The sequence below is a fragment of the Amblyomma mixtum genome, chromosome 10, assembly GCF_055824585.1.
Source record: "Amblyomma mixtum isolate Tamu chromosome 10, ASM5582458v1, whole genome shotgun sequence".
NCBI classification, from domain to species: Eukaryota; Metazoa; Arthropoda; class Arachnida; order Ixodida; family Ixodidae; genus Amblyomma; species Amblyomma mixtum.
In genome coordinates, this window is record NC_143021.1 from 31,715,592 (window position 1) to 31,737,170 (window position 21,579).

Consider the following 21,579-nt stretch of genomic DNA (forward strand, 5'->3'; position numbering starts at 1 on the left):
TGACACTTCACAAATTTGCATTCATGGTTTTTGGGGCAATCGGGGGAAGTTTTCCCTGGGTTGTTGACACGCGTACACAAGCTTGATAACTTAACGGGGGCCGAAAAAACAACATCCACTCCGACTCTTTTACCAACACTTTTCAAATTATGTGATATCTTGTGGATATAGGGAATGGCTGCTACTCGCTTACTTGTTTGACGTTCAGAACTGGCGGAGCATTTCAGTTTCTTCAACAAAACGTCGGCCACAGAAGAAAGCACGTGAAGCGGATAGCCACTAGCAGAAAGCCTCTCTACCTGGTTACTAAAGCTGCGTTCGGTTAGATGTAGACAGGATTTTGTAAGTGCACTCCTGAAGCTTGACATGACAATTCCTCTTTTAACAAGCTTCGAGTGCGCGGAACTGTAAGGTAGCAACGGTTTATTGGCCCTAGGCTCGAAGGACCAGCACACACTGCAAGGTGAAAACTTCAGGCTCAAGTCTAGAAATCTAATTGTGTCCTCTACAGGAACTTCATGAGTTACGTCCAAAGGGGCAAGAACAGCGGAAAATACACCACAAACTTTGGACACTTCCCTACTAAAAGCTTCGCGGTCACAAGTCAGTAAAACAAGATAGTCATCCACAAAGCGACGAACTGCCGCAACAGCTGTGCCATTTAAGCGGTTACTTAATTCTCTGTCATGCATTGCTAAAAAACAGTTTAATTTTTGCCGAGTTGTTGCAAGGAACAAAGACCAGCTTTGCCGGGAAATTATCGAGGCTTCGAATATCAAGAAGTATGGTGATACATGTGTAAGTGCTGCATCAGTGTCTTTATCACAAAAAGAACTTCGCTTCCTGAATCGCACTTCTTAGTTTGTGTTTGCTTGCAGGGATCCTGGTGCATGAATTGCTCTATGCGTTGTTTTCTATTTTGGTGCCTGAATGTATTTATACGCGCAGCGTGCCAAATAAATGTCAGTTGCTAGTTCAGCGCTGTGTTGTCCTTTTCCTCCTTTCCTCTGCTCTCTTTTTTTTTTTGGCCTTCGGCCTTGCGCTGTTTCAATCATATCGTGTTCAGTTAAGTTTTTCCCGTGTTCAATTAGTTTTAGAAGGGCGAGCAAACTCTCTGGACCATATACGCATATGTTATGCGCGTTAAGGAGTCTTTGTGAAGAATACACCCTACGTATAAAAACTGAGGTGCGAATGGTTGATTTCTTGAGGATTCCTATACCTTCGATAACTGCGGCGACGAAAATCTAAAAAAAAAGAAGCGAATAATATAGCTACTTTATTATGAAGGAGGGACGCATGTCTAAGCTAGAAACTACGTGCAACAGTGTTCTGAAAACGCTTCAGGCCATCAGATTTTATTATCGTTGTGGCAAGCTCCAACAGCTTGCTTCGCAACAAAGCCATTTGTCCAAGTTTTGGAGTAAGCTAATTAAGTTTCGGAAGCAACCGAACATGCTAATTTTGCCCCTGCACACACAGCTTGACCAGCGTATCGAGTCCGTGCATGCACCTACAGCTGTAACATCTTTCTCTAATCATGCCGCCGCGGTGGCTCAGTGCTTATCTGAAAAAAAAGCTGCGTCTTTGCTTACAATATTTTGAATTATATGTGCATGCCTACTTTCCTCTTGTTAATGTCGACTGACATGCGTCTTAAGCAGGACGCGGTTTCAACGAATTGTGGCGAAAATCAACCGACGCCGGGCTCTGAAACGGTGACGTTGAAAACAGCGGATGCGCATTGCGCATTACAGTAAAGGAATCGAATTACGCAGCTGGTCGAGGGTCTTGTGTGATTATACTGATTATACGAAGCTCCTGGCGTCGGCGCGAACGAAAGTTCGCACTGTCACAGAAGTTTGTCAACACACGTGCGCACTCACCGCAAAATAACCGCTCGCTACCCTACCAGATGAATTCGCGTCTACCTGGGAATAAAATAGCCATGATAATGCGTGATGCTTGAACTGGTGCTTTGATGCGAGCATTAAAACGACAACAGCACACGGTCACGGTTCGACTTTCCAACCCACTTTCGAGTGCGGATTATTGCGATCATCAGCGCCAGACTTCAAGCGAAGCTGAGGATGCGGTAGGAGTAAGCTGGCGCTTATTGAAAGCACCTACATTTGGTCGAAGATCAGCTGTGAAAACAACGCAGCAGCTGAAGCTTGCCTGTTGAAATTCCACTCGCAAGAAGAAAGTACGCATAGCAAAAGATGCACCAGCTCGACGAGCTCGACCGCGCCAAGATGGAAACCGGAAGTTGTGGGCGCGGTGTTGCCAGACCGCAAGCAATTTCGCATATCGTCTATTAGATATTTGTAGCCGGTCGTTAGTAAAAGCCATATCAATTTTAGATCTTAGAAAACTTGATTACCGTTGCCCCTGTAGCTCGAAGAAACCTGGCTGCGCCGCGCGAAAATAACGTGCGCTTTTGCAAGCATGCAGGCAAAGCAAACTGTCCAGTGCACTTAACTAGTCGAGAAAAGCCACATTTAATGAGGCACAGCGCCAATGGTAACCGCGTTTTCGGAAATACAAGAACTGATGTGGCTGTTACTAACGACCGGTTACAAATCTCTAATTGCGACAAGGCGCCTTACTCTAATAGTTGAAAAGTTAATTATTATAAATTAGTTAACCAGCTTGCTACTTAAGCCGGTTCACCAATTTTCTGGTGTCCACCAACACTGGTAATACAATGCTCTCAAAGCCTGGTATTTATCCCAAAAAGCCTGTTTTGATGAAATTGAAAGTGCTCACTTAAACACCCGGTTATAAAACGTCTTATACTTTGTTTTGCGACAGCCTTGTTGTCACAAAATTCGGCGCATGTTTGAAGCAAACAAAGAAAAACAGCGCCGCGATGACGCGTCTCGCCGGCACGAGACGAACGGGAGAGGAGGAAACCCCCGCGGAGCGCCTAGCCTGTGTGCGTGTGCTCTCTCTCCCCTCCACCAGCGCTCACCGACACGGCGTGTGCCGAGGGGATGAGTCATCCACGCCTAAGATTTCTCTAGAACATCCGAGTTGCTTCTACCGCTGACGGGGGGAAGAGGGGGAAGCCTTGCGTGCGCTAAGACATGTCCCCCCTCCTCTGCACTCGGACGTCGGCGACGCCGCCACGATGGCGCCACGCCGGAATACGTTCGAAACTTCGAGACGCGACCCCCCGACCTCTGACCAATGGGGACGCGCGGCCGGCGAGAGAAAGGAAGGGAAACTACACGGGAGATGCTGAGTGTATGTGTGCGCCTACGTTGGCGCGTAGAACAAACAGACGTGGAAGCGAGCCTATAAAAGAAGGCGTTGACCGCTATCAGTCAGTCCGGACCGCCGTTTAAGCTTCATCGAAGCGCGCCCGTTCGACTCCCGGGAAAACACCACTCGGCCAGCATCGGACCAACGAGGCAACGGTCGCCAGTCTGCGGGACGGCATCGTCGTGGAACTCGGGTCGTCGGACTGCCGTAGTGCCCGGTGAACAAATTGTGTTTTGTTTGTTTAACTCTCTGTCTTGTGTTAGTGCACTTTAGGTGCAATATTGCCTCTGTATTGTATTCTCTCTCTAATTTAACTTTGCACAAGTTGCATCGTTTGTTAATCACTTTGTATGTGCTTGTACTAGTGATTGTGTATCCCTCTGTATCGTATCTTTGCTGCATAAACTTTGTTTTGTTTTGTAAACCTCTGGCTCCGACCCATTCTCTGGCTTGCGACCAGCGAAAGCTGGGCACCGAACGCCCAAAAACCTCTTGTAACTTGGTAGCTGGTCTCCGCTGAGATTGCCACGCTGAGTCGAGGGCATCTCCTTCGAGTCCCAGACCGCTACCCCCCCACGCTCTAAGGGTGTCTGGGAGCTTCCCACTTAAAAGTGCGCGAAGTGTGGGTGACAATATATTCAGGCGTCTGCGACAGGACGTTTGGTGTTTGGAAGCACAGAGAACGGAGAAAGAGTCGGAAGGAGTTTACGAATCGTAAACGAGTGCTAGTAGCAGAGCGATATTGTGAGGTGCCGCGCCGAAGCGGTTAGCGAGGTTCACCGTGGAGAGGTATTCGTTGCCTTGAGTACAGATTTCGGTCTCCAAATATGAATTTAAAGGAGCTTGTAGAGGTCGGCACCCAGATGGGGTTGTCCGGAGCCGGTCTGCGTAAATTGGTGAACCACTAAAGAGAGAGAATTGAAAAAGAAAAGGAGAAGGCTCGAGAAGAAGCCGAAAAAGAGAGAGAGAGAATTGAAAAAGAAAAGCAGAAGGCTCGAGAAGAAGCCAAAAAAGAGAGAGAGAGAATTGAAAAAGAAAAGCAGAAGGCTCGAGAAGAAGCCGAGAACGAAAAAGAAAGAGAATTTGAACGCGAAATGAAGCTGCTTGCCGCGAAACTGGAACTGCAACGTGCTGCGAACCACTCAGCTGAAGTGCATAGCACTAGGGAAGAATGTAGCAGTTTCCGGATAGATGCCAGCAGGTTGCTCCCTAGATTTGATGAAAAAAGGGACGATCTCGACGCATTCCTTAAGCTGTTCGAAGGGATCGCAGTGAGCCAGAATTGGTCAGACAGTGAATGCGCTACCGTTCTTAGCACGTGTCTTAGCGGTGAAGCACTAAGTGTATTCGGGCGACTGTCTCCTGAAGACGCAGCAAGTTATAGCAAGGTGAAAGCCGCTTTGCTTAAACGATTCCGACTCACCACCGAGGGATTTCGGGACAAATTCCGGACAGGAAAGCCCACAGACGGCGAAACGGCAACCCAATATGTGGCGCGATTAAGCCACTATTTCGATCGGTGGACGGAACTGTCGGAAATCGCACAGGAATATAGTGCACTTCGCGAGCTGCTGATCAAGGAACAATTCCTGAGCAGTTGTCACCCGAACTTGGCGCTATACCTCAAGGAGAGAAGGGCCAAGACCCTCTCCGAAATGCTAGAACTTGCCGACCAATTTCTTGAAGCCCAAGGGGGAACGAATCTGACCAAAATTAAGAATGCAATTTCAGAAAGCGCACAGAAATCCGACAGCCGCGATACTCGATCCAGCCCAAAGCCTCCACCGAAGTGCTACCTGTGCAACAAGACAGGCCACTACGCATCTAACTGCCGCAACAGCGCTACGAACAGTAGCCTTGCAGCTTGTTTTAAGTGCGGCCAGAAGGGGCACAAAGCCGCGGCTTGTTCCAACCCGGGCAAGTCCGTTCCCCAGGTATCGTGCGTGCGGGCCTCAGGTGAACACCTGGAGGAAGAAGACGAAAACGGCTTTGTTGAGCTGAAGAACGGCAAGAAGGTGCCCGTCGTGAACGCCGTAGTGAACGCGCGACCCGAAGCCGGAATGCACAGGATGCCTGTCTCGGAAGAGAAAGTAGGGCCGCAAAGAATTTCAGTGCTGCGAGACACAGGAAGCAGCGCGGTCATCATAAAGCGAGGCTTGGTGCAAGAAAAGGATCTCACTGGATCGAAGAGCCTCGTGCGCCTAGTAGACGGCTCATTTAAGCGCTTACCGGAAGCTAGAGTGCAGGTGCAGACTCCCTACTACAGCGGAGAACTGACTGCACTTTGCATGGAACGCCTCATATACGACCTCATATTGGGTAACATCAAGGGAGCAAAATTTCCCAAGGACCCAGACGGTAGCCGCGACGGCGAAGAATCCGAATCCTGCACGTCAGAGCGTCGCAGTGATCGACAGGAAAAAAAGCGGCGAAGGAAGCGCAAGCGAGCTAGCGCAAGAAAGGAAGAAATAAAAGAATCCCCCAAGAAGGAAGAACGGCAAAATGTAGCGCAGGAACGTTCCGTGCAAGAGAAACCCTCTTCGCAAGAAACATGCGAGAACGAAGTAAGCAGCTGTGAGAAGCTGGCGGATAAGCCAATAAGTGGCCGCAGCGGAGCACGAACGCCGCAGGAAGGAACGAAAAACCAGAGGAGGACACGCGGAAACAATGTGTCAGGAGTTTCTGCCAAACCCACTGTAAGGCAGACTGTGGAAACGATTCTAGTGCTGATCGGCACCTTGCTTCGGCTGTTTTCCTGCCGCACTGTCGAATTCGGGAAGGTGACCAGGAGTGTGTTCACACCTGTTCTTATCGTGAGCCTCTGCGTTATGATGCAAGTGCCTTGGAACATGTCGATTGTCTTGTTCGCATGTGCATGCAGCCCCGAAACCTGTTTATACACGTGGGATATGAAGGAATTTCCCAGGGCGGAAAGGGAAGAGGCATACCCTGACAGAGCGAAGGAGTCGCGTAAGGAAGAGAACCACGAGCGCGGCTCGAGGCTTGAGCAGAAACAGAGAGAGCCGTACGAATAGGACTCTGGGACAGAACAGCGTACGGAAGACAAGCCTCAGCACAAGGCGAAAAAAAAAGAACAGAGCTCGCGACAGAAAGAAAGGTCAGAGTCGCGTGCGTAAGAGAATTAAAAGTGCGGCCGGAAGCTGGAACGAAACAATCCTGTTCCGAGCCCGCTGTGTAGTCCAAACTTGAAAGTATAGACGAAAGTGTACCTTGTATTTGCGTGCTCCATGTTTGTAGCCTTGTGTTAATGTACTGCCCAATCGCGGCGTGTATTTATGTGCATTGTGAACATTGCACTGTGTTGTGTATGTGAAAACATCATTGTAGTGGTGTATGTACTTCCACAAGTAGTTTGTGAGCGCATGCATGTGCGCGCGAAATGTACCGCGGAACTGCGGCGTGTTTTGGAGTGCAATCTGTCTATTGTAATGTGTTATGTATATGAAAGCATCATGGTATTGATGTATGTATTTTGGCATTCGCCACTGACTTTGTGAGCGCATGCATATGCGCGCGAATTTTGTGATTTGTGAATATTGTTACACAATATTCTTAAAGGAAGGGGCAGTGTCACAAAATTCCGCGCATTTTTGAAGCAAACAAAGAAAAACAGCGCCGCGCGGATGCGTCTCGCCGACACGAGACGAACGGGAGAGGAGGAAACCCCCGCGGAGCACCTAGCCTATGTGCGTGTGCTCTCTCTCCCCTCCACCACCGCTCACCGACACGGCGTGTGCCGAGGGGATGAGTCATCCACGCCGAAGATTTCTCTAGAACATCCGAGTTGCTTCTACAGCTGACGGGGGGAAGAGGGGGAAGCCTTGCCTGCGCTAAGACATGTCCCCCCTCCTCTGCACTCGGACGTCGGCGACGCCGCCACAATGGCGCCACGCCGGAATACGCTCGAAACTTCGAGACGCGACCCCCGACCTCTGACCAATGGGGACGCGCGGCCGGCGAGAGAAAGGAAGGGAAACTACACGGGAGATGCTGAGTGTATGTGTGCGCCTACGTTGGCGCGTAGAACAAACAGACGTGGAAGCGAGCCTATAAAAGAAGGCGTTGACCGGTATCAGTCAGTCCGGACCGCCGTTTAAGCTTCCCGTTCGACTCCCGGGAAAACACCACTCGGCCAGCATCGGACAAACGAGGCAACGGTCGCCAGTCTGCGGGACGGCATGGTCGTGGAACTCGGGTCGCCGGACTGCCGTAGTGCCCGGTGAACAAATTGTGTTTTGTTTGTTTAACTCTCTCTCTTGTGTTAGTGCACTTTAGGTGCAATATTGCCCTTGTACTGTATTCTCTCTCGAGTTTGACTTCGCACGAGTTGCATTGTGTTGCTAATCACTTTGTCTTTGTACTAGTGCTTGTGAAACCCTCTGTATCGTCGCAATTGCTGTATAAACTTTGTTTTGTTTTGTGAACCTTTGGCTCCGACCCATTCTCTGGCTTGCGACCAGCGAAAGTTGGGCACTGAACGCCCAAAAACCTCTTGTCACTTGGTGGCTGGTCTCCGCTGAGCTTGCCACGCTGAGTCGAGGGCATCTCCTTCGAGTCCGAGACCGCTACCCCCCCACGCTCTAAGGGTGTCTGGGAGCTTCCCACGTAAAAGTGCGCGAAGTCTGGGTGACACTTGTTCTATTGGTGTTCTGTACGAAAGTCCGATCCTGTCCGATTGAATTCTAGAGAGCCTATAACGCATGACTACACGCGCCCACGCTTATCCCAGTGGTTATTTTGATTGGATAGTTCCCGCTGTGTGCATGAATGCACTCGATGATGCGACTTATATAGAAAGGGTAAACCATGAGGACGTGCACCGAGACGTTTCGAAGTTAGCGAGTGCTCTTGTAATACTAGTGTACATGCGTGCCATAAAACCGTGTTTATTATTTTTTTTTAGCATTTACAGGTGCGCGACTCGCCGGCAGTAGCTTGCATTCGCCAGTATCACTTCACATTGCGCGAACCTTTACGCCCGTTGGCGCATGCACAAAAATGGAGCTAAAAATGAACCTGAAGTACTTTAATGAGAGGGATGACCTTTACTTGCTGGCTGCCGCATGTAGGCTTATTAAATGTTGCTGTTTGAGACCCAAACATGGCACAACAGATAGCGGGATTTTTCCGTGTTCATATAAGTAGTGTTGGAATCATGCTTTGTTCGAAGAGCCGCCCACTAGTTAACGGTGATTTTGCGATTTATACCATATTATGCGCACTGCTACAATGTTTTGCTTATGGGAATTTATCGTCTCAAAGTGACTCAGTCTATAATGGACGCCGTAGTGGAGGGATGCCGATTTTTCGACCACCTGGGGTTCTTTAACGTGGGCTGAAATCGCACAGTACACGGGCCTCTAGAGTTCCGCCTCCATCGACATTCGACCGCTGCGGCCGGGATCGAACCCGCGTAATTCGGGTCGTGAAAGACATGAGAGGGCAAAAATGGCAACACGGACGTGTAAGGGAACCGGGCGAGCGCTCTTCCTCTTCCCTTACTCGTCCGTGTTGCCATTTTTGCGCTCTCATGTCTTTCACGAATGCGCACCAACAAGCCCAGCTGCAAGTACTTCTTTCTGGTTAGCCGCCAAGCGCCATAACCACTGAGCCTCCGCGCTGGATCACTAAAATGTGTAAGAACCTAGATACTACGGCACAGAATGCGGGCAAAAAAATATTGTCCTCGCAAGAACAGCAGACACTGCAGGTTACTATAGGTCAATGCTATTTCTCTCTGATTCAGTGCAGAGCGGTGACATGCGCTGTATAGGCCTATTAGGCAAATTGCGAATATATCATTATTCATTATCGGGTTGAATGGTTGACATATTTTCGTGCACTCATCATAAACCTGCCCTTTCCTCCCAGGAGAGCCACTACAGGGGTGGTATTCTCCCGGTGTCGCCTTATGCGACTGCTCGCATTAGGCCGGGGCCTAAAAAGTGCGTACAGTTGCTCGAAAAAACGGAAAACACCCACGGGCCTTTCGTCGGCGGTGCTTTCATTGACTCTGAGAAGCGAAAATTTACCACTGCTAATTCACTAGCAGCAGTAGTTTCCTATTTTCGATTAGAAGTTGTTAATAATTGCAGAGATGTTTATTTTTTATTTCAAGCAGCATAATGTACGTACTACAGTAAATAAGGATTTACAACGCAAGGCTGATGGCACCTATTAAAATTTACCATTCGTTTTACGACTGGGATTGCGGTTTAAGCCGAGAAGAAAATGGCGCTTGTCATGTCGGTGTCTGCAAAATAATGTCGACAAATCAATTGGCGTTATTCCTCAATAATGCGCGTATGAAAGTTGTCATGTACGTTTTGTGTCTGCTTAGCGTGTGAGGTAACTATTCATGGGCACTAGCATGCCCTATGGCCTCGTCCAGTGCACTTTCCAGCCGCGTCGGTGGTTGAAAGATGTGAAAGTCAACACGGAGGTGTTTATTTGTTCAGTTGTGTGTTTGTAAAAGTCCTCACAAAGTCGTCACAAAAGTCGTCGTCGTGGCCGAGTGGTTTGAGCGCCCGTCTCGGCTGCGGGAGGTGGATGGTTCGGAACCCACCGCCGGACTCCCACCGGTAAAAATGGGTACAAGCGTCCCCCGGCCTGGCGCTCGGCTTCCTTTAGGGGTGCACGCTTGGGAGAAGCTCCGTAAACCCCGCTGCGCCCCTTGCGGGCCACACCCAGTTTCGAACGACCTCGCAGTCTGCTGAAGCCAGACAAGCGCAACGCCTTTTCCTCAAACGTGAGGACAAAGAAACCCTACCGCAGGGAAGAACTCAGCGCCTACACTCTGACGCCTGTACTGAAGCGCTAAAAGCAGCAACAGCAGGAGTCATAGAAGCAGCCGTGGCCTTGTGGTAGAGCACCCGCCTAGGCTTCGGGAGGTGGTGGGTTCGACTCCCGCCGCCGGCCGGGTACCCACCGGTTTTCTCAAAATGGGTACAAGCTATGCCCCGGCCTGGTGCTTGGATTCCCAGGTTTGCATTGCTTGGGAGAGGAGCCTGCACCTTCAAATCCCGTCACTGTGGGCAAAGTGTCACGCGGTCAAAGAGAAAGAGATGCAGAAAAAATATTCTTTAAATCCTTCTTGGCTCGTGCGGACACTGTTTCATGGCGCTAACGCGCATGAAAACGCCTTGAAAGCCGCGAGCGCAAACGCTGCCAAGGCCATCTCGTCGCAGCGGGCAACGTCTGCTTTCGTCGACTGTTTACGACGGTGCAAAGTAGTTCGTATGTCGATCGGTAGCCCGGTTCAACAGACGGTAGCCAGAGTGCTGTGCTCTTCGGCAGCCGGTAATGCGGCGGAAAAGATTCGTCGGGCAATGCAAACGGGTCGCGATATCCGCGGACACGGCACTCTTCTTCGCGTCTCAAGAACCAGTCAAGGAGAGTGGGATCCATGGCGTCTAGTATCAATTTCCTAGCCCGTCGCCCCCAAGAACCGCTTCAGCGCATTCCGTTGTTCTACAAAGCGCAGTAAATGGAGGCGACGTCACGATGACGCAGCAGTAAGGCGGATGCGCTGTCGTCACGCCGCCACCACCGCGCCTCGAGCCAATCAGCGAAGAGCTAAGTGGACATGTCGGAAAAGGCGACACCGGAAGAATACCACCCCAGCTGTGGATGTCTGGTAGCGACACCAAGGAGGAGCCTGCAAGAACCAGCGCTGCCTGGCACGAAAAGTTCCCGCATTGTGTCGCTTCTGAGCTCCATAGTTCGAATATAACCTTACTTGTTTTCTTTTTTTAACTTTTACACAAATCAGAATGTACACTTAAATAACATGTGAACAAATGTTTCACTCAAAATATCACTAGCTGATAACAGAAAGTCTGGTTAACAACAGGAAAAACACAAGCCCAGAAATTTCCCACAATTTCTTTTTATATAGAAACAAAAGATATGTGTTAAAATGCAAAAAAGCTGCAAAAAGAAAAACGAACATTACAGAAAATTTCTGGGAAGCCAGCTGCCAGAAAATTTGTTTTTGAGTGAAAATATTTTACAGTTATAGTGAAAAACTACTTATCATTGGCATAATTTGAAGTATATTCCGTATGCTTCATAGGCATAAAATGTGGAGGACAACTCATATGTAAAAGTAGAAATCAAGTGGTCTTCGTTTGTGATATTGCAAATCAGAGCGAAATATCACGTAAGCTATGCAAAAAGCTGTGGAAAAACAGTTTCACATATTTTTTCAACGATCGTGTGCCCTCTGTAGTGCAGTACATCCATGTAAGCTGCTTCTAAAGAACGCTTCAGTAGGGATCGCTACGCGCATCAGCATCCAGCACCCTCACAGACGCGGACATTGCATTGTGCCCGGGACATCGAATAAATTTTAAGACTGGTTCTGGTGTCATCAGTTGGTAGAGAGAGATACCTATCCCCCTCCCCCTCGGGATTCAAGGGCGAGATTCAAGGCCAGAGAGTGTCCGGTACAGCCTACGATAACAGCACTCACAGCACGTGGCGCATGTGACGATATTGCAAATTTGAAGTGCGTGATAGCTTCCATAGCTATAGGTATGAAGTTATGCCTTGCATTTTCGTCGTACGCCTTCCCGCTGTAAACAGTCCACTTCGTGGCAAGAATTTCGAATGAGGCGAAATTCTAGAGGCCCGTGTACTGTGCGATGTCAGTGCACGTTAATGAACCCCAGGTGGTCGAAATTTCCGGAGCCCTTCACTACGGCGTCTCTCATAGCCTCAGTCGCTTTGGGACGTTAAACCCCCAAACCAAACCAAACCAAATGGGAATAAGAACACTTTCTCTATTCGTCAAGCGAAAAAAAAAATAAAACTTGGTTTTGAGGAAAGGGAATGACGCAGTAACTGTCTCGCATATTGCAGTGGGCACCTCAACTTCGCCGTTGGGAAAGGGATAAAGGAGGAAGTGAAAGAACAAAGGAAGAGGTATCCACCTGGGGATCTTTAACGTGCACTGACATCGCGCAGCACACGAGCGCCTTCTGCGTTTCGCCTCCATGGAAACGTAGCCGCCGCAGGCGGGTTCGAACTCGGGTACTCCTACTCAGTAGCCGAGCGCCTTAACTACTGAGCCACCGCGACGGTTCTTGAAATGAACAAAATACAAATTCAGATTTGCCGAAGGCAACGACTGCGTACGCTGCACCTAGCCTTACGGGCCGTGCCTGACAGATGGAATCATCGGGACTAAAACAAACATGAATACATATGAAAACTGATGAATTTCAAGCTTCAGCTATTCACACAGAGTAGCCAATTAGCATTCTCATAAACTATAAAAGGGCTGATCTGAACGCAGCAGCTCATTAAGAGTTTCTCACTGAAGTTGGGACGCTACACGGCGGTTCAAGCAAGCGGACGCGCGTCGCATCGGTTCCGCGCATTTTGACCGAATTCGACCAGACTAAATCATTCTCGCCACCAGATTTTCTTCGGAACGGAAAGATATCAAGTGCTGGAGGCCCAGGATAGAAATTTCAAGCGGTAGGGCCAGTTTTCGGCTTTTTACCGGACTTGAAAGTTATAAAGCGGGCGCCGGACCGCTAGCCCTAACGGGCCACCCAGCTCGACATCGTGAGAGCATGGGCCGCTAACCGTGTCGATGACGCCGACGCCTAGCATCGACGCCGTTTCAAAGATGGACCATATGGCGGGACCCAGCCAAGACAACGATGTGCCACTACAATCACCAAATGTCCTTCTCAACGAATTCCAAGAAATGGATGAAGACGGCTTCGGAGACGCCGACGTGGGAAGTGAGGTCGAGATCCCGTCCGACTCCTCGTCGAAGCCAGCCGGGTAAAACAATGATGCCAGCTGGGAGCTTGTACAATCAAAAGGCAGAGAAAACTTCAAAGGCGAAAAGAACGCAAAGGTACGGGAACCGGCCGGGCCGCCGAACCTCACGATGGAAAATTAGCGGGTGATGCGACAGGCTGCAACAAGAATGCATCAAGGGAGCAGAGCAGGCCTAGGGGAAGAATGCCGCCACTCCCCAGAAGCGATTACAAGATCATTATTCGACCTAAGAAAGGACTCATGGTGAAGTCCCTCATCACCCACCAAGTAGCGCGCGCCATTGTCATGGCGTGCGGCCAGCAATGCAAGGACGAGGACCTACATGTAAGGCTTCGCACCGGATCCAATATCATTATCGTTAGCACCCCGCACGAGCAAACGGCTCAGCTAGTGCGGCACATTACTCGTCTCAAATTCGACGGAAAGACTTATGATGTAAACGCTTACGTGGCAGCGCCGGAAGACGTCCTGCGCGGCGTGATCCACGGTGTCGACCCAGGTACCCCTTGTTACGTTGCAAGACACTGCTGGCCTGTGGGCCAGAGATCCGGAAACTGTTTGTGCTGTGTCGCGTTCCGCCCCATACTCGGCGTTGCAGAGTGCCGGCCTCGTCGCGGACGCGGGTCTCATGTTCGGCGTTCCAAAACGCGAACGCAAAAGCCGAGGGACGCGAACACGGGGACACGGCGTTGGAGAACACGACCGTCAGCGCAGAGGGACGCTTCCTCCCAAGAACGCTCAGCTGGGTCACGTGGGCACGGCGTTCGAGGGAGCAGAGTGAACGCACGGTAGTCTACGAAGGGAGTCGTCCTCCAGCAGCGGAAGAGGGCGGCTGCTCGGGGAGCCAGCCTGTACCTTCCAAGGGCCTGGGGCCCTCTTTTTCTTTTGGGTCAAATTTTGTGAATAAAGACCCAGTTCCTTCACCAGTGCCTTCACCGAGTCCACAGCCCGTACCTCGCAACACCCTCCTGAAGAACTCAAAGCACACCTACGAGTCAGAACTCAAGGAGTGACCATACTTCAGGCAAGGATGCTCGCAAATTCCAAGACGGCAGTGCTCACGTTCGACGGCCCAGTCTTGCGGAAATTCGTCATATATTACGGAGGTACAGTACCATGCTACCAGAACAGCCCCACTAGGCAAGTGTGTTACGTCTGCTTCTAGCAAGGACACCGCTCCGACGTGTGGCCCACACCGATCATTATTGTGTGCTGACTGTGCGGAGTTTCAAACCCGCCCGACTACCACGAGTGCGCGTCCAAGTGCATAATCTATGGCGAGGCACACCGGATCGGATCCAAGGAGTGCCGAGAGAGATTGAAAAAAATGGCTGAGGCTTAGCTTAGGTTAAGCCTAGTCAGATGCGAAGCATATTGTCGCCGAGTTGCATATCGAGCACGCCGCTTGGCTAGACGTTCTTCACGCTCTTCATCAGTCTCTGTAGCACGCCGCAACTTTTGCTTCTCATTCCAACGAGCAGCCCTGTCTCCAGGAGACATCTCTATCCCGTGTACGCCTAGCAGAGGCAGGCGCACCCCCTTGTATACCGCCGCTCCAGCATCACGTGTTCACTACAGCGCACCTAGCGGCAGAAGCAGGAAACACATTGGTCGCGACGCCTCGCGCGACGGCGCGAGCTGGGGCCCCGTTTCTCATCTGCCTCGACTACAATAAGCATCGCAGACCGAGAGGAAATGCACGGCTCACGGACTGGTCGTTCTTCCGACAGGCGGAAGACTCTACGCTCAACGCGCCCATTGAAAAGTACGAGGAGTGGGCTGAGTCGCTGCTGAGAGTCAGGGACAGCTTCACACGTACGCTTCAGACATCAGAAGAAGTCCCGGCTATTGACAACCACCTACTACATCTATGGGAGGCCAGAAGAAGTCTCACACGGCGGTGGAAAAGGCAAAAACATAACCGCAAGCTCAAGATCAAGATCGCGAAATTAAGCTTGCAAGCAGAAGAGTATGCACGATCCCTGGCCAAAAACAACTGGTTGGCCAAATGCGACTCCATGAAAGGCACCCTCAGCACCAAGGCGGCGTGGAGTCTTCTAAGATGTTTGATAGAGCCCTCTAAGTCTCGCGGGGATCAGCAACGTAATCTCAAGAGAGCCCTACACGAATTCGCGGGCACGGACCAGCAGCTAGTTGCAGCCCTCGTGAGCAAGTACCTCTGTACAGTGAAAGACAACGAGCCAGTACGGGATTATGAGGGTATGGACAATCCGGACCTGGACAGAGAGTGCGAAGTCGAGGAAATACAGGCGGCGCTTATGGCCATGAGGCGGGGCACGGCGCCAGGGAACGACAGGATGACGGTGGGATTGCTTGTCAATCTCAATCAGCAAGCGCTTGAACATCTCACTCAGTACATCAACGAATGCTGGAAAAGTGGACAGTTACCCAAGGCATGGAAGACGGCTGATGTCAGCTTTATTCCCAAGCCTGGAAAGGAGGTGAACATCAATAACCTCAGGCCCATCTCGCTTACGTCGTGCGCCGGGAAACTGATGGAGAAGGCGGTACACATGCGACTTTCTACGTATATAGAAGACCACAATATTATACCTCACACAATGTTTGGGTTTAGGGCACACTTGTCAACCCAGGACGTGTTACTGCAGCTGAAGATGGAGGTTATCGATCCCCCGCGCAAACGAAACAGTAGGGCCATACTAGCATTAGATCTGAAGGGGGCTTTCGACAACGTGAAGCATTCCAAGATTCTGGACAATCTACAGGGTACTCACTGCGGAAAGCGTACCTTTAATTACATCAAGGCTTTCTTGCAAGAGAGGCAAGCGCACATCAGGATTGGCGACACGAGGTCCGAGGCGATACCCATGGGCACTAGGGGGACGCCTCAGGGAGCAGTCCTTTCTCCACTGCTCTTCAACGTTGCCCTCATGCACCTGCCGGAACAACTTAATGCCATAAGGGGAATCCACCACGCCCTATACGCGGATGACATAACCATACGGACAACGGAGGGAAACATGGGACAGATGGTGGAGGCCCTCCAAGAGGCTGCCAGTACGGTTGAAAAGTATGCTGAAGAATGCGGACTGCGCTGTTCCCCGGACAAGTCGGAGCTCCTCGTCCTGCGAGGGAAGGGGGATACTGCATCGCTGGAAATCTCGGTCCATGATACACCTATTCCCGAGGTGGAAACAATACGGATTTTGGGGCTGCTCACTAACAACAAGCGTGTGAACGCAGCAGCGATCACCAAGCTCCGAACGGTGTGCGAACAAGTCATCCGTATGATATCTCGGATCACAAGCAAGAAAAACGGCATGCAAGAACAGGATACCCTTAGACTAATACAGGCCTTTGTCATCTGCAGGATAGTGTACGTGGCCCCGTACCTTCGTTTGAGGAAGACCGATCTAAACCACCTGGACGTTATCATTCGAACGGCTTATAAGACGGCACTCGGCCTACCCATGAAAGCATCTACGGAGCGCCTACTAAAACTAGGGGTACACAACACGGCTGATGAATTGATTAGCGCCCATCTTACAAGCCAGGTAGTGCGACTGGCCACAACTACGACCGGCCGCAGGGTCTTAGAAGATTTAAACATTAGCTTTCCGCAGCAAGTGGCTGGGAGACAAGATATACCTAAAGAGTGGAAGAGCAAATTCCTTACGCTTCCGCTTCCCAAAAACATGCACCCGGAGCATCATCATGCTAGACGAGTGGCGAGGAGCAAGAAGATGAACGAGTGCTATTCAACAAAAGAAGGAGCCTTCTTCGTGGACGCTGCGGGTCCTGTACAAGGAATATCAACAATCTCAGTGGTGCACCAAATGCAAGTCGTGGACGGGCTTTCAGTTCGTAACGGGGATACACAGGCTATGGAGGAAGTAGCGATAGCTCTAGCCGCAACGCACTCCGAATCTAAATACATAGTTACAGATTCCCAGGCGGCTTATAGAAACTATATGCGTGGCAGAATCACGCCGCTAGCCTGCAAAATTCTTAGTCAATGTAGGACTTCAGCTGAACGGAAGGAATTAATATGGGTACCAGGCCACCAGGGAGTTGAAGGAAACGAGCGCGCACACGCTTCGGCCCGAGCTTTTCTTCCCCGGCATCCTTCTACGTCCTCCCTTCCTGATTCTGGCTTCCCCTCTCCGCTAACGACATATTCAGAAATATTGCAACATTTGCGCCTTGAAAGGCAGACACTCCCGAGGCCCGCTAAGGGTCTCAGTAAATCAGAGGAATGTCACCTTCGCAGGCTGCAAACTATGTCTTTCAATAACCCAGCTACGCTTCACGCCATTGAGCCCGAGTGCTTTTCGGCACAGTGCAGATTTTGTGGCCAGAAGGCAAACTTGTACCACATGGTATGGGCTTGTCAGAAAAATGACAGCGTTGAGATCATAAATCAGCCAACGCGGGAGGGCTGGGAGGCGGCCCTGTCCAGCTCGGACCTCGAGGAACAACGAGCCCTCGTCGCCAGAGCACGGGCAGCGGCTTTCACCAACGGCGTCCCGGACTAGGGACCCGATCAGCCTTCCCTTCAACTAAGGCTTTAATAAACGTTTTCATCATCATCATCATCTGCTGTGACGTCACGCACCACGTGGTCATCCTTGGTCACGACGCCTCGCGCGACGGCGCGAGTTGGGCCCCCGTTTTTCATCTGCTGTGACGTCACGCATCACGTGGTATGACATGGAGGTCACGAAAGGTCAATGGTAACGACACCGCCGCGCTCGAGGAGCTGGGTTGGGCTATTTTAGTATGCTTCGCATAAAAAGCGATGCCAAATCCCACAGGGGAAAGAGGACGGAGCGAACAACGCGGACGACCATCCAAGCGATGGCTCAGCACACAGGGAGAGACATCGAGGAGCCGATGGAGGTCGAGCTCCTTCCCGCCTCTACCACTAGCCGGCCCACAGGAGGGGGAGAAGGAAGAGAAAAAGAAAAAAAAAGAACAAGAAGAAGACAAGCGGCAGCAAGGTAAGCTGGGCTTCTAACACTGCTTTGCACTCGGTAGGAAAAGCAGTAACATAAATCAAATCAAATCAAATCAAATCTTTATTTCAGCATCGCCAAAATGCTGAGGGTCGGGGACAAAAAGCCTCTTTATGGGCTTGACAAGGCCCACGGCCCTTTTCTACATAGCAGCATGGCATACAGCAAGAGAAAATTGTTCCACACAGCTCTCAGAAAAAAAAGAAAAAGGAAGACAAATGAAAGTTCACAGAAGGTAAGCGACTTGGTACAGTTACTAGGAATATAAATACAGGCATGTATGAAAGAAATCTACTATAAAGGCAGTTCTTAATATCATAGAATATTGCAAGTAAATGTCAACAAGAGAATGACTGCAATAAAAACTAAACAATGTCTAAAGAAACAGAAAATTCGTAAAAAAATAAAACCGAAAAAATAGAAACTTCTATCTACAACACAAACAACAAAGACAGTCGCGTCACAGAACCGAAGGACGCGAACAGCGATGCGCTCAGACGCGACCTAGAACTCGCTCGAATCAAACAAAACGAGCTCGAACGCAAAGTTGAGGAACTCACAAAAACACTAAAGGAACGCGGGAACTCGACACGATTAGAGCCCTTCCAAAACGACAACCACAGGAATCGAACGAAGGAGACCTTGAAACAGGAATGCAACAGATGATGCAGCAGATGATGCAGGATATGATGCAGCAAATCGAATCGCAAATGCAACTGATGCAAGTACATATCCAAGGGCAGATCTCAGACCTCAGAAGCGCTTTTCGGAAACAAAAACATACCGAAAACAATAGGGAAAGGGCGTACAACCGTCCAGCGCTAACAGCTTTCGAAAGCGAACAAGGCAACAGCAGTAACGCGTAAACATGATCAATACGTATCGGCAAGAACAAGAATACTTAGAAATTTGGCAATGGAACTGCAGAGGCTACCGCAAAAAGCAGGCCCTCTTAAAACAATATATAAACGCACAACTCACACCTCCTGATGTAATTGGGCTCCAAGAGACTGGAATCAAGTCGACCTTACAAGGGTACGAGGTTTACGAGAGTCAAAATGAAGGAAAAGCGGCCGTCCTAGTCAGCAAAACCATCACCGCCATCAGGTACCATGCCATCGCCGACAACGACATTGAGCACGCGCTTGTGGAACTTAATCCGAAAAAGCGAAAGGGAAACAGCACGTTCTTACTGAACGTGTACAGCCCGAGACAAAGAAAAGCCAAACTCCTCGAACTGTTTTGAGAAGCGCACAAGGTGGCCAAAGAAAATGCACTCATCATCGTAGGAGATTTCAACGCCATGGACAGTAGTTGGGGATACCAGAAACAAGACATAAAGTGAAGAACATTAGTGGAAGTAGCGGAATACTTTGGCTGCAGGCTAATCCCAGATCCTGCGACCCCCACGAGAATCGGAAATAGCGTGAGCACGGACACATGCACGGACCTCACCTTCGTAAGGAAGAGCAGGGAGTCACAGTGGGAAAGCAAGATGGAAAATCTAGGCAGCGATCACTGTATCCTCCGGACACGAATAGCATCCGACACCATAAGACGCCAGATTGGAGAGGCGAAAATCATTGACTGGAACGCGTTTCGCGGGGCTTGCAACAAATCTAAAGGCGGTATCCAATCACTGGAAGAATGGAGCGGCATGCTGAGGTAAACGCGATAACGATGCACAAAAAGCCTAAGGAGAACAACAGCAATGCCCGAAGTAGACGCCCACCTCCTCAGACTATGGGAAGCGAGAAGCAGTCTCACCAAAAGATGGCGGAAGCAAAAACACAACAGGAAACTAAAACTAAAGATAGCAGAAATTAGGGCAAAGGCGGAAGAATACGCGATGCAACTCGCGAAACACAATTGTGAACAACTCAGCGACTCGCTTAGGGGAACTCTAGGCACGGCCAGAACCTGGAATCTTTTAAGAGAACTAATCGATCCGTCCAAAATAAAATCAGGAAACAATAAAGCCATCCACAGGTTCATCCACTCCTTCGAGGGATCAGACATCGCCCTACTGGAGAAGGCACGAGAAGAATGTTTCGGCGATCACAACCCCCCACGAAACCAAGAAACGTATCGAGGAGCCGAAAACGAGGAACTCGACCGCCTCATAACTGTGGAAGAGGTTTACGCGGCCATAAGATACACCACCAGAAACACGGCAGCCGGAGCGGACAGAATCGACAACGCCCTAATCCGGAACCTGAGCGACGACCTCGTACAAGAGCTCATCAGCTTTGTTAACAAACATTGGGAGGCGGAGATGGTTCCCGAAGATTGGAAACACGCCGAAGTAATAATGATACCTTAACATGGTAAAAAGCTACAAATTGAAAACCTCAGGCCCATATCACTCACGTCGTGCCTTGGCAAGCTTTACGAACGGGTGGTAACTTTAAGACTGCAAAATTACATGGAAGATAACGACTGTGTACCACATACCATGTTCGGCTTCAGAGCGAAGCTCTCGACGCAGGACGTTCTCCTCCAAATACAAGACGATGTCCTGCGAAACGTACCTCGGACGCGAGAAAATGTCATAATGGCCATGGACATCAAGGGGGCATTCGATAAGTCAGCCACGAAGCGATCCTTACGGGCCTAGACAACCTGGATTGCGGACGCAGAATCCACGGCTTCGTCAAAGCCTTCCTGTCCGATAGAACTGCCACCATCGGTATAGGAGACCTTCGATCGGACAAAATTCGCACTCCAAACAATGGAACACCCCAAGGGTAAGTTATCTCAGCCCTACTCTTCGACATAACTATGATAGGCCTAGCTCGAAAACTAGAGAACATCGAAGGCATCAGGCATGCAATGTATCCTGACGATATAACAGTCTGAACAAACACGAGCTGTCTCGGAGAGAAGGAAGAAGGGCTACAGCAAGCGGCCTCTTGTGTAGAGCAATACCTCGCAGAAAGAGGACTCGCATAATCGACCGAGAAATCGGAACTGCTGAGAGTATGGGGAGGCAAGCAAAACCGGACCGTCCCAACCAACGAGGACCTAAAACTCAACGTCTACCTAGAAGGGACGCCCATACATGAAAAGACAACAATAAAAATTTTGGGAATGTGGGTTCAATCCAACCAGCGCAGTACTCACACTTTTACTCTGCTCAAAGCAACAACGCTGCAAGTCGCGCGCATGATCACCAGCGTCACCGACAGGCGACATGGTATGCGTGAAGAGGACACACTAAAACTAGTGAGAAGCCTAGCAGTTAGTGGAATCACGTAAAGCCTACCCTACCAGTGCCCCAACAAAAACGAAATACAACAAGCGGATGCCCTGATACGCAAAGCGTATAAGACAGCGCTTCGACTACCACGCAACACATCTACAGAAAAACTTATGGCCCTGGGATTACATAACACCTTTGAAGAGCTACGAGAGGCGCAGCTTGAGTAGCAAAAACTCAGGCTGTTGCAAACAACGACTGGAAGAGCGCTCCTGCAGAGGCTCGGACACCGCGAGC

The 21,579-nt window shown here is 50.1% G+C and overlaps 1 protein-coding gene across 1 annotated transcript in view; it reads right to left on the reverse strand.

Moving 5' to 3' along the window:
- Window positions 1-21,579, reverse strand: part of LOC149325536 (uncharacterized) — a 150,931-nt gene that overhangs the window by 89,171 nt on the left and 40,181 nt on the right. Inside the window, exon 2 of the mRNA XM_089564327.1 lies at window positions 13,534-13,879. Coding sequence (XP_089420453.1) covers window positions 13,534-13,879 — 346 coding nt within the window. The remainder of the gene's footprint in view (window positions 1-13,533; window positions 13,880-21,579) is intronic.